This window comes from Myripristis murdjan, chromosome 5 (genome assembly GCF_902150065.1).
Source record: "Myripristis murdjan chromosome 5, fMyrMur1.1, whole genome shotgun sequence".
NCBI lineage: Eukaryota > Metazoa > Chordata > Actinopteri > Holocentriformes > Holocentridae > Myripristis > Myripristis murdjan.
In genome coordinates this window covers 13,533,238-13,546,539 of record NC_043984.1, presented here as the reverse complement: position 1 = coordinate 13,546,539, position 13,302 = coordinate 13,533,238, and the positions used below count along the sequence as shown (strand labels likewise).

Genomic DNA, 13,302 nt, shown 5'->3' with positions numbered 1-13,302 from the left:
ACACACACACACATATTTATTTAAAAAAAAAAAAAAAAAGAGTTTTCTCTGTAGATGGTGGAAAGTCCATGTCATATAACGGATTTTCAATATGAAATGATTGTCAATGACTTTAGAATAAAGAAACAACAAATACATACAACAAAACAACAAAATACATTTTCCATTTCATTTGTTGACAAGTATGAGTGCATCAAGTTAATGTATTAATTAGTCTGAGCAGAAAAACATAACGTTTGACTGTATTACTGCTACTGCTGCTGGCCTCTTCAGTTGCGCAATGGCAGACAAGTTGTGCTGTAACACTATGTCTTTTACTGTACTAGAGGGAATACACCCAACAGAGTAGCGTCACAGTGCATATCTGCGTGAGACTGATTACTCACACAAGTTATGAAACTGATTGATCTATACAGCACATGAAACTGCACTTTTTTCTAAGGATTATCTTCTGTCAGTTAGAGACAATTAGAGTGAGATTGGAAAAAAAGACATTGTGGTCACATGGTTTGCACCTCAGATCACTGGGCCACCAGGATGAAACTGGACTATGACTTCAGTATACTGCACATTTAGCAGAAAGGGTGGTTTTGCATGTCTGTCTTTATGGAAAGTATGGTTTTGTACATGTTTCTTTGTTCGTCATTGCTTCAGGCTATTTCCTACTGTTACCTATTCACTGACAAACCAGTTCATGAACTTTCACTGACGCATAAAAAGTCTTTTTTTTTTTTTGACTGGGCGGGGCAAGGAACATGTATATAGTTACAGTGGCTGAGTGTGGAATCATATCACTTTACAGCGAACCTTTCAAAGAGACTCAAACAAATGGAAGGTGAGATTTGTGTTTGACTATGAATCCTTTATTCTTGTTTTATTTTCTTGTTTATCTTTTGCACTCTTTTATACTTTCTATTCATTGCATATCCACTCAGTGGCCACTTTATTGGGTCCGCCTGTACAATCTAATGCAGCTCAATGCAACAGCTCTGCCATAAATTTAAGAAGGTTTATGATGTCCAGTTTTTGTTGACATTGTGGAGAATGTTTACATTTAATTCTATGTTTATTATTGAGGTTGTAGTCCACAGAGGTCTTGTACTGGACTACATTATATTAAGAGGTGTTTCCAATTTTATGTCCTCCTTTATTTATATAGATGAGGAGGACAGAATACTGGAAACACCTCTCAATAAAATTTAGTCCAGTACAACAGCACCACTGACTATGAGCTCAGTGCCAAAGATAGAATTGAAAGAAACAGCTCTATTACTGTGACAAAAAGAAAACCTGAGCATTATAGGCATCAGAAAAGGAAATTTTATGGCAGAACAGTTGGATTGTATTGTATTAGATTGTGCAGGTGGACCTAATAAAGTGGCCTCTGAGTTTAGTCTGACGGTTTAAACAGTGCCAGCTGATAACCATATTGTCTTTTTGGTTGTTTGCAGATTTGAATATCCAATATGTCCACCTGGAACAGTCTGCCAACCAGGAGGCCCACAAGACAGACGGCTTCAGCAGCAGCAAAACCCTGGTGGTGCGACGAGGCGCTCCATTCAGGGTCAGCCTGCTGCTAAAGGGCAGACCATTCAGCCCCAAGACTGACAGTATCATCATCAGAGTTTTGCTAGGTATTGTTCTGGATACTTACTAGACAGTGGAAGAACGTTTTGTCATCTCTGGGACCATATTTAGAAAGAATTTAAAATAGAGGAGGGCTGATCTCCATCCACGACTTATCTAACTTAGAGCACCGCTAATATAAAATCATTAGGCAAATTTTTCAAGTTTTGTTAGTGATTGAATCAGTTTTGTATGCATCTGAATTCCCATCTACAATCATTAGTATGTTAATCATTTTTTGCCACTTTTTTCCTCACTTTTTCTCCAGGCCGCCTTTATGTGATAATGCCTGTCACCTTCTCCAAGGAGGCCTCTCCCTCCAAGTGGACTGCTTACTTCAGCCCAGAGGGCCTGAGCCCCCTGTCGCCCTCCTTTTACATCTCCAGTCCTGCCTCGGCGTCAGTAGGCACCTACAGACTTGAGCTGTATGTGTTCTCTCAGAGCGGCCAGAGGAGCAGCGTGGTCGGCCACTTCATCCTGCTGTGTAACCCCTGGTGTCGTGGTGAGTGGTGGCACAGGAGTGCATGGGTTAACTCTTTGAAATAGACAGCAGCAGGATATAAGTTGGTGCATTGGTGCTTTCACAATGCTTATGAATCTCAAGAAACAAAATGAGAGATGTCATTCACTTATATGGATTGCATGGTTGAATGTGTTAATGATGATGGATTGCATTAACTCAGCACGTTTCATCACACATTAGTTCCTTATATGGTATGCTGTTTTCCACCATAGTGATGTACTGTGTGACTGGCTTTTTGAGGCATACCTAAAAGGTAAGAATTCATCTTAGCAAATGTCTGGCATCACATTCATAAAACAAAGGAAAAATGTGTATGCAGCACTTGGGGCCTTTAGCCAAGGAACCATTTAAGACTATTTCAGATTTCCAGATGAGTGATTTATATTTAGCTAAGTGCTGTTCATAAGTTGGAATGTTGGAAATTTTTGTTGATAGATTAGAAGTCATGCACTTCCATATGTAAGATCAGTGATTGAACATATTTGTGAAGCACATTTGCTGTTTAAAAAAAAAAAAAAATCAAAACAAAACATGATGGACTGCGATGGTTATTCATCTTAAAATGTAGAGTAACTCTATGCAAACCATTAAGGTGAACGAAATGTTTTTTGTTGCTGTTGTTGCAGAGGATGCAGTGTTTGTGCCCTTTGAGGACCAAAGAGAGGAATTCATCCAGAATGATTCAGGCTTACTGTACATGGGGACAGCGATGAACTGTGTGTCCAGACCATGGTCTTTTGATCAGGTGTGCATACAATGTCTATGAATTTATCTCTCTCATCTCTCACACTAAAAACAATGGTGAGGAGTAATTGTAGGTAGTTTTATATGCAGGTAATGCCATTGTGGAAGATCTTTGGAAAATGATTATTTTTTTGTTCTATTAGACTGATCTAAATGAAGATGATATTAACTACAAAATATAAATCCAAAAAGTACTTCATTAAATGTTAGTTTCCCTCTGTCTGCCTGTAAAGTTTGAGCCTGATGTTCTGGAGATCTGTCTGAAGCTGCTCCAAGTCAGTCCCCAGCACATGAGGAACAGAAGAAAAGACTACATCATGCGAGCTGACCCTGTCTACCTTAGCCGCGTTGTGTCTGCCATGGTGAGTGTGCACAGGTTTCATTCCCACAAGACTCACCAAATGACTTCACATTGGTGATAAATCTCTTGCTATTCTATTTCAGTAACACCTCTATTTACTTCTCATGACATATTGAGAGTCGGTGCTGTTAAAACAGGTTGTGGCTTGAACTGGGTCGCAGTGTGCTGTACAGAAAAAAGAATGTAAATACACACCTACAGTAAATATACCCATGGAGACTAGGACATTGTAATTATTGTAGCAGTACCAGGTTATAGGTGCTTATTATGTCTCTTTGTGAATCAAGCAATCAGATGCCAAACCTGCCATTATGACTGAATGATTTGCCAGGGGAAATGGAAAAAGAAACCTTTCTTTTTTTTTGTAGATCAACTGTGAGGACGACCGTGGCGTGCTCAAAGGGAACTGGTCAGGTGACTTCAAACAAGGCGTTAGTCCCTCCATGTGGACCGGGAGTGGAGACATCTTGAGACAATGGGCCCGGTCTGGCTTCAGCCCAGTCAAGTATGGACAATGCTGGGTGTTTGCTGCCGTCATGTGCACAGGTAATTGAGCCATAATGATTTAAAACCACAGATGTGAGCTCTAATTTTAACGTTAATTGTCTAATCATACAATGGAAGCTTGTATAGTGTGAGGTTTGTCAGAATCCTCAATTATCAGGACCAAACCCTCCAAATTTCTTTAAGCATTAAGACTCTCACCATACGTGATTGCAGCATCTTTGACTCACTTTTTCCTCTGTACGTCTTTGCACGTCTGCTGTGGTTGAATTCCATCTTTTAGTTATGCGGGTTCTTGGCATTCCTTGCCGCGTCGTCACCAACTTCAACTCGGCTCATGACACCAATGGGAACCTGGTGATTGAAGAGTACTACAGCGAAACGGGGCAGAAGCTGCATCACAGTAAAGACAGCATATGGTCAGTAGTGATGTGACTTATGCTATTTTTGTGTTATTAAAAGACACTGACCACTGATTCTTTTGTTTTATTTGTCAACTAATGGGGAAGGGAGTCATTTCTAACATGTAAAATTTACTTTGGCACTCACTGACAGGAACTTCCATGTTTGGGTGGAGTGTTGGATGACCCGCAAGGATCTGGGATCTGGCATGGATGGCTGGCAGGTTCTGGACCCAACACCCCAGGAGAGAAGTAGAGGTTTGTGAAAGATAATTATCTTTTTGAACAATGATTCTCACTTTTTTGGACATTGGTCAAGACTTACATATTTCCCCATGATGCCTTTTGCTCAACATTGCCATAACTGCCTTCCTTGCTCTCCTCTTTCCTCCTTTTATCCCTGCTGCTCTTGCCTCTGTCCTCTGCATATTTCTCTCTATTTTAATAGGAGTGTTCTGCTGCGGTCCTGCCCCAGTCAAAGCTGTCAAATATCGTCGCATTGACCTGGCCTATGACGTTCCCTTTGTCTATGCTGAGGTGAACGCTGATGTCCACACAGTCATCGTGAGGCAAGGCCAGGTGCTCAGCTACAGCAAAGACACCGAGAGGGTGGGAGCCCTCATCTGCACCAAGGCTGTGGGCCACCCCCGACTCCAGAACATCACAGCAGACTACAAGCACATCAAAAGTACGATCCACATACGAGTGTACATTCATTTATTTGCTCGCTAACCTGAGAAAAGTTAAAGAAACGGCTTGGCGTAAGGCCTTTATGGATGCATTCCTGCATTTTTTTTTTTTTTTTTGCGTTCTCAGCTGCTCATAATCCTTTTTTATATCTTTACAGGTCCCAATCCATCACTTAGATCAAGAAGTTCTACAATGTCAGATGACTCGACATTAAGGAGAGGTAAGACTTGATGGATTTCACTACACTTTTACCTGTTCACTTTAATTCCATCAAACTCGCATCTCATTCTCTTCCTCTTTTTTTTATTATCTTTGTTCTCCTTCCACAGGTTCATCCCAGGGTTTGTCAGTCTCTCTGACCCTGGACAAAGCTGCTGTCGCCGGAGAGCCCATCCGCTTCACGGTGAAAATCATCAACAATGAGAATGTTGCCAAGGTGATCAAGGAGCATCTCAACGCTCAGGCCAAGGAATACAACCACAGTCCCTCAGACACCTTCTGGGAGGCCCACAGCACCATGAGACTGGCACCCATGGAGGGTAATTCACTCAGATTTTCGGAATTAAACAAAGTGACAGCATCTGAAATAATGCTTTGATTTACATTTACGTCATTTTATTATAATCTGATTTCATTGTAAATTTTATTCTCTCTCTTCTCTTTCCAGCCAAAGTGCTGCGCCACCAGATCACCCCGGCCCAGTATGAGGGTGTGGTGGGAGACGACTTGGTCAACCTGGCGGTGGTCCTGGAAGATAATGCCAGCCAGAAGCGAGTCCTGGCCTCAGAGGAGTTCAACATCGCTAGCCCAGAGCTCACCATACAGGTACCGTATAAGCATTGTGATCACTGTTCACAGAGACCAGTACACCAGTACATCCAGTTTTAGACCAACAGTTTTAGACCAGCACATTTGCTCAGATGGGCTTGTTGTAAATATGCTTCATAGCCATAATCCACAGCTTTTTCTAAAACTGTGATGGTTTTCAGCATCTGCATTGTGATGGATCTCATTTTTCACTACCTTTTGGATGACAAAGTCACCTCCAATTTGAGAAAAGTGCGCTTATGACCCTTACAGGTGCTTAGCAAAAACTGATAATATGTATGAGGCTCCTTGGATTTAAGAGATCGACACCAGACACAGTTTTTAACTTGTTATACACTCTGGATTTGAAAAAACGTTACTTTCAACATCTTATTTTGTACACTATTGTTACAGATTGCAAATGGAGACTCTGCCATAAATCACAAGGAGCACACAGCTGTGGTGATGTTCACCAACCCATTCTCTGTGCCCGTGAGCGGGTCTCTGATGGTGGCTGGGGCCGGGCTGATCCAGGGCAAGATTCATTTCAGGTGAGAATGTTTGGCTTTTTCATATGTTCGTGCTTTATATTCTGGTTGAATATTTTATGCAGCAGGCGCCTGTGTAAGATCACAGGTGACGAAGCTCACTGGCAGCCAGTCACTTTATTGAATTGAATGGGTGAAAGAATGTTCAAATAAAGGAGTGCCACAGTACAGTATGTGCTTTTTCAGTGAATGTAGATGAAATACTTACAGTGTCTGGGTGGAAGACACAATGTGGGTGTGAAGAGATAAACAGAGTATAGACAACAAGCTTAAGCGCAGGCCCACACCCGAGCTAAAAATATTTGCACATACTTTAGGTGTTGTTTTAAGCTGCCTGTTTAGCAACTGGATGGTATTTGTTTTCAAGGAAAATATAATATATGCAAACTGGGGAATTATTTAATGTCTAATTGGTGTCCTTTTCTATGGCTGACAACTTTCCTCTCACAATCTAAAAAGTCCTGATGCAATAAACTCCATCCGACTGACATTCCCACCAGGTTAAAATCTTCTAAGCACTATTTTACACATGTAGCTGTTTGCCACATTTGCAGCACATATTACCCTGAGAGTAGCCAGCGCCAGCCAGACATTGTTTTCTGCAGTATATTCCTGCCTACCTGTGCAACCTCTTGTCAGCATTGCATCACTTTGCAAACACTTTATTTATATCCTCTCCCTGTCTTCCTTCCTCACAGGATGCTCCCTCTGCAGCCAGGGAAAAAAGTGGAGCAGCGCATCACTTTCACCCCCACGAAGGTGGGAACGAAGATGCTGCAGGCCAGCCTATATTTGTCGAATGTCAACTCCGTCATTAGAGGCTTCAAGATGATTTCAGTCATCAACGCTTAATCCAACATGGGTTTTGGCAGCTCAGTTGTCTCAACCAAGTATTTTCCCACTGTGTTAGTATTGTATCTCATCTGGAGCATTATTTTAATTATATTGTACCAAGTCTTTACATAGAATGCAATGTGTGGCAACAAGATTGCAGCAACAGTTGTGGAGGAAAACTGTAAACCATCCACAGTTTATATCCATAAAGGATCACTTCTTCAGTGCGTGTATGTAATGTGTGCATGAATGAAATGTGAATGTAAAGTTTATTTATTTAATATATTTAATGTATTTGATTATTTGAAGTCAACATTGCTCCTGAAAAATTGTATTTGATTGCACAAACATGATTTACTTGAAAAATAAATGTGTCATCGAATGGTGGTGATTGCTTGGGTTATTCTTCTTTCTTTCTTTCTTTCTGTCTTATTTCTCCACTTACTGTATCTGGATCTCCAAAACTGTAGCAGCTACAGCCACCAAACCCACAACACAGGTGCCAAATCTCAGCCACAACTCAGGCAATAAAAATGACATCAGCTTTAAACAATTTCACATTGCACATTGTAAAAACTCACATCAGTACAAGTTTTTTCCAAACGCAGTGGGCTGGAATGAACCTGTGCTTGGGGGGGATGAGTATGATCATCGCCAAATTTGCGGTGCATAATCTCTGGCCTCTCAAAACAAAAAGCTGACAAAGGATTTTTGATATTCCTATTTGTTTTGTATTCATCGCCTGTTTGTCGAATCAATATAGTATATAAAACTCAAACCACATGTTGACATGTGTGCCCTGAGTATATGTACTAAAGCACCCCACATTCAAACTATAGGTGGCACTATAACAGTCAAATGTTTACATCTCAGAATCTGCATGGATTTCAATGAAAATTTTCCCACGAGTTTGTGGAAAATTTGAACATAGTTAGCAACAAAGGGTGTGGTTTCAAAGCATTAACACTCATTTTCACTCCAACTGTTATCCAAACTTAAAAAAAAAAAAAAATCATTAAAATTACCACAAAGTGTAATAAAAGTTTGCCTCACTGCAGCCCATGGTCAATTAAGAAGTCCATCACTCTATATCTAGAATATGCATAATCAATTACTGTCTAAATCTCCTAAAATCTTCATTCAAATGCTTCCAAATTTATCCACAAACTCTTAAGATGCTAGACATCATGTTTCAAATATAGTTCAGAAATGTAAAAGCAGTGAGGATATCGATCATCTTACTGTAACTTGAACTGTATATGCAACATTTCCTACATTGCTAAATAGTTGATTAAACATCATCAAAGTATTTGATGATGTTTAATACACTTAGGCATACAGAATACTACACTTAATGATATTCCAGCAGAATACACTCCAGAATGATGTGTGAATTTTATTATTATTATTATTTTTAATTTATTTATAGTAATTTCGTAGTCATTTCATGGTAATTTTCTTGTAATTTAATTATAAATACTGTATATATTTAAAATTTTGTGGTCATTTTCGTGTCATTCAAACTTTTTTGGGGCTAATTTTCTGTTTTTGTTTTTTCTTCAGTCGCTTATCTAATCTCATTTTCTTGCATCCTTTTTGGTTTATGTGGTAATTTCCTTGTAATTTAATTTTAAACATAATCTTAATCTATAACAATGATTTTGATAAAGGTAATTTTGTCTCTGGCTTTGCCTGAAAAATCAAACATGCTCACAGTTATATTAATAGTCCAGTCTAAGGTTCAAGTTAATGCAGTTCATTTTATGGCCAGAAGAGGGAGCCTTGGCCTTTTTACATTTTGTCAAATTGTCTCTCGATAGCTCCCTTCACTCTTATCATGAATTTGATAATAATGTGTAGATTATGAGAGAGAAGCTTTATATTATATTTTTGTTCATGCATCCATTCATATCAACATCTGTTGTTTTTCATGTCTGATTTCAGTGAACACACATAATGTAATAAAAATCAACTCTGCTTTCCCAGACTGCAATTAATTTATCTTTATTCATCTATTTTAACTGTCTGTCAAAACAAACAATAAAGCATTATATACACATTGTAGCTAAGCTGACAGGCAGTGTAATAGGCACATGCGCAACCTTTCCATTCATCTATATTACAAAGAGGTTATTCAGACAATCATGGACAGAAAAAAATAAAAAGACAGGAGAATTAAAAACATGACATATACAACCCAGAGTCAAAAGGAAGGATTCAAGCACTAGCTTATAATACAGCATTTCCAAGACAACGTGTTATCAAAACATTTTTACAAGAACAATATTTGGTCTTTGTAGGCTATTTTATTATGCTAAGCTCTCAAAATGTGTATGCCTCAATCATTTGAAAATTTAAACCAATCAATAAATAGCTAACATTTTGTAGGTAAAACACAATCAGACTATTTTCAATAGCCCATAACTGTGAGGGAAATGTTATTCCATATTAATCTAGCCTAGATATCAAATAGCTTGACAACTTTAGATTAGACCTTGTTTTGTATGTAATTACGCTCTAAAATGGTATGGTTCAGTGGAAAAAGTAATTATTTAGCGACAGAGGACACAGCAGGCAGTCTGAGCTTCTCTGAGCTTTTCATCTGTGTTTGAGTGTGTTCATTCCCAGGACTTTGGTATCAGTGCAACACTCTTTTGTGTACAAAAGTGGGACACCTCACATAGAGTCTTTGTGGACTGAACTGAAAAAGAAAAAGAAAAAAAAAAAGAAAAAGAAAAAATATGTCCAGTAAAAAATCAGTTCCCTGGGGTCAGTTAAGAATCTTTGGTCCCTTATTTTACTTTGGTCCTTTGTTTTGGTCCATTACGTTTGGCTGTATGTTATGTATCGCGGGTATATTATAGCCTTGCTTCAAGATCCTCACAGTTCCTTTGGCCTTGGTGTGAAGCTGTCCCCCTGAGTGCTGATTAGTGATCAGATGCCCTGCCCCAAAAACTGGAAAGAAAAAAAAAAAAAAAAAAAATACTGGGAAATAGCAGTGCTGACTCTGGATCAGTCTCTGAGGGGGGGCCTCACCCAGTAGCTCCACTGAGGAGTTCTGCCTCTCACAATGGAGGAGCAGAGTGTGACAGCTGGCACCCTCTAGAGGTAGTCCAGCTCCAGTGCATGGCTCAGAGCCTCCAGATCGGCCCGACACGACACCCTCCAGAACGGCATGTTCTTCTGAAAAAAAAAAAAAAAAAAAAAAGAACAGATTTAATGTAAAACACACATTCTTAAGGCAGTCATACTTGGGCAACTTGTTGATGCAGCGCAGATGCACGCTATTACCTGTGGTTTAGATGGAGATTGTAAAATGCAACAAAATATATGTGGATAACATGGTGGTCTGTGATGTATAAATGCATAATGCAAAAAAAATACTGCTGTTCGTAAATGTTAGCAAAATTGCCCGACATTGTAAAGCCTCAGAAGGTTGTGTTTGATGGTTTTGGGGTGCATCTTCAAAGAGAAATGCCACCATTTCCATGCAAAGGCGGCTTTAAAAACCACTGTATCAGCCACAGAGGCTGCAGAAAGTGAGCGTGTCATAAGGTTAACTGATTGGTTGAGGTCCATTTTTCAACAGACAGAATCATAAAAGAAAGACGAATTGAGTTTTCACCTTCTTGGCCACAGTCTCTTCCTCCACTCCGTCTCCTATCACCACATACACTGCTCTCCGGCCAAACCTCTGGGAAATGCGCTCGAAACAGCTCTCTTTGCCTTTAAAAACACACAACAGGTTGGATATGGAAAAATACTACCTTTAAATAAAGACTTAGCAGATCTGCGTGGAGAGAAGGAGACCACGGCTGAGTTATTACTCTCCCCCCTCTTTCTTTCCTTCCTCCCCAGGGTTTTTCCTCACCTGTCTTGGTTGCGCTGTAGATGTTCTCTATAGGGAAGGCTGAGCCCAGGCCGTATAACAACACCTTGGAGAGGGCTGGGATGAGCTGAGTGGTGGTCACCAGCACATTCACACAGTTCGGCCTGCAGGGACAGCAGTGATTCATACTGTTGTACATTTATATGGCACCTCAAATGATACATGTTACAGCAGCGGCTGACACTGGCAATTCATAGTGGATAATGTGGAACAAAAGCATAATAAAAATAATACTTGTTACATGTGCAGGTAAAATGATTTTTTTCCTTTAAATGTTCATTTATTCAGACAGCCATCGCAAGCAATTTCCATCTTAGCAACTCATTTAGTCTCGTATTAAGTCTTAAAATTTTGTTTTTCTTCAAACCAGTGAAAAAATCTGCTCGTGGGATGAGATAATTCCACTTCATACTAGTGAGCTGACCTGCTTTATTCTGCCTTGCTTCAATACATTTATATCTGTTCCCAGAAATATTCCTCAAACAAGGGAACACTGGGGAAAAAGGGATTATCGGTATCTCATCTCACTGGTGCATTTTTCCCCCCACATTTTAAGAACAACAAGACTAAAACTGAACATGAGACTAAATGGCGTGTTAAGACTGGTACTTCTTGCAGTGCAGCTACTGTGAATTGACCTGCTGTTGTAAATGAAGTTATGATAGCACAAACTGACCTTGAGTTGATCAGAGCCAGGGCCTTGAGCGCTTGAGTCAGCCACAGGTCTGTCAGCACCTCCATTTCTCTCCTCAGCTGTAACCACTCCTCCCGCTTAGGGCTGCCCAGCAAACCTGCCAATCAGGGAGAAGCACAAGCATGTTGGACAGTTTTTCTAACCATAGAGAGATGACCTGAACTCGTATAGTTCCACTGCACTAATGTTCTCATGTAATGAGACGCTGCAAAACCATGTTTTGACAGCGAGGCTGTCTGCAGTCTCTGGATGGACAATTCTCACACGACAACCTCCAGCCAAAACCTCAAACACATGGTTTCCAGCACAGTTAAAGCAGCCAGCTGTAATCAGCAGTGCCTACGCTCAGCCAACACAGTGCAGCTCAGATTGGATTCTCTGGACAACAAACTCTGACTCACCATCTTGGTTGACATTACAAACAAACTCATCTCCTCCCCATCTCCTCCCTTTCAACTAATTTGATAGATGATCAATACCTCAGTAAGGCATTGTGGATTTGAAATGAATTTTTCATGGAAGGAGCAGGTGTTAATCATCATATCCTCACTGTATTCTCTTGATGGGCTCTGAAAAACAAAATTCTACGAAAAATAAAAATACGCTCAACTAGCAATTCTTGTTCAAAAGAAAATACCAGCAAAAACCCAGTTGAACAATTGTGGTTTAACAATGAACTGTATTAAATTTCAATCCCAGCTTGTGAGGCCTGACAGCGGGGACGCATGTGCAAATTACTCTACTTGTCAATTTGATCGCCACCTTACTGTTGTCATTTTTCTCTCATCTCACTTGTCAAAAAGAGGACGAACTGAGGCTATTGGCGGATAACACTGCTGGTGACAGCTCCCATGTGTTACCAGCCTCTACCATTACGGAGGACCTAACTTTCCCATCTCACAGGCAGAAACACACAAGAGTTTTTTTTAGAATCCATTCAAATTTTGAACAAAAGGTTCAGTAAAAGCTGCAGCCTATGAATGTAATCAATGTATGAGAGTTTACTATGTTTGTGCATATGTATTTCTCTGTAATGTATTTAAAGCGCTGATTTGGTCCATTGATTTCTGTTATGATATACTGAGGGTATGAAGTTTTGTGATTATTGTGCTCATTTGTGATCATGTGGTAATGTGGCATTTGGGACACATGACAAATTTCCGAGCAACTGGATAATGAAATATCGTTAGATGTCTGATGTCTAGGCTAATCAAAATAATTGTCTGTATGGAGTGGAATGAAATGAAAAGATGGCCTACCCCCAACGTTATTCTTGTATGTGTTGTAGATCTCCTTTACTCTGCGATATCGGAAAGCCAGTTTCCTCATCCAGTCCACTCCCCCGTGGACCCCTGACCCCAGGCACAGGGAGCCGGCACCCGCTGGGCTCTGGAACCCGTCCGTCCCGAAGTTGTAGGTGCTGCAGAGTCACAACACAAAAAATAATCAGGATATGGATCAAAACATGAGGGCATTAATACATGTTTCCTATTCTGTTCCTCTTCTTAGCACGAGAATCAACCGTGTTTCAGCGATGTGGAAGGGAATAAATACTGAAATACGAAATACGAGGCTTTCATCTATGTATACATTTTTTGGCTCATTCATGTGAACCAGGAAGAGCTGCGGGCAGCATTTTCAGAACGCAAGAAAACAGCGCTCAAGCCATTAATGAAAAAGC

At 40.1% G+C, this 13,302-nt stretch overlaps 2 protein-coding genes across 3 annotated transcripts in view; one reads left to right on the top strand and one right to left on the bottom strand.

Annotated features, from left to right (window-relative positions):
* Window positions 1-774: 774 nt before the first annotated feature.
* On the top strand, window positions 775-7,227 carry tgm5l (transglutaminase 5, like). Its single transcript, XM_030051097.1, has 14 exons — window positions 775-835; window positions 1,452-1,634; window positions 1,895-2,128; window positions 2,776-2,894; window positions 3,127-3,255; window positions 3,623-3,800; window positions 4,042-4,177; window positions 4,314-4,417; window positions 4,608-4,847; window positions 5,007-5,069; window positions 5,179-5,388; window positions 5,517-5,674; window positions 6,071-6,207; window positions 6,903-7,227. Exons 1-14 carry the CDS (start codon window positions 829-831, stop codon window positions 7,054-7,056), a joined length of 2,052 nt encoding a protein of 683 aa, XP_029906957.1. The 5' UTR covers window positions 775-828; the 3' UTR covers window positions 7,057-7,227.
* Window positions 7,228-9,044: 1,817 nt separating this feature from the next.
* eya2 (EYA transcriptional coactivator and phosphatase 2) overlaps window positions 9,045-13,302 on the bottom strand; it is a 28,170-nt gene continuing 23,912 nt past the window's right edge. For both annotated transcript variants that reach the window (XM_030051104.1, XM_030051105.1), the window contains exons 12-16: window positions 12,881-13,041; window positions 11,604-11,718; window positions 10,910-11,031; window positions 10,664-10,764; window positions 9,045-10,221 (exon numbers count right to left, since the gene is read on the bottom strand). In XM_030051104.1, coding sequence (XP_029906964.1) covers window positions 10,141-10,221; window positions 10,664-10,764; window positions 10,910-11,031; window positions 11,604-11,718; window positions 12,881-13,041 — 580 coding nt within the window. In that variant the 3' untranslated portion in view covers window positions 9,045-10,140. The remainder of the gene's footprint in view (window positions 10,222-10,663; window positions 10,765-10,909; window positions 11,032-11,603; window positions 11,719-12,880; window positions 13,042-13,302) is intronic.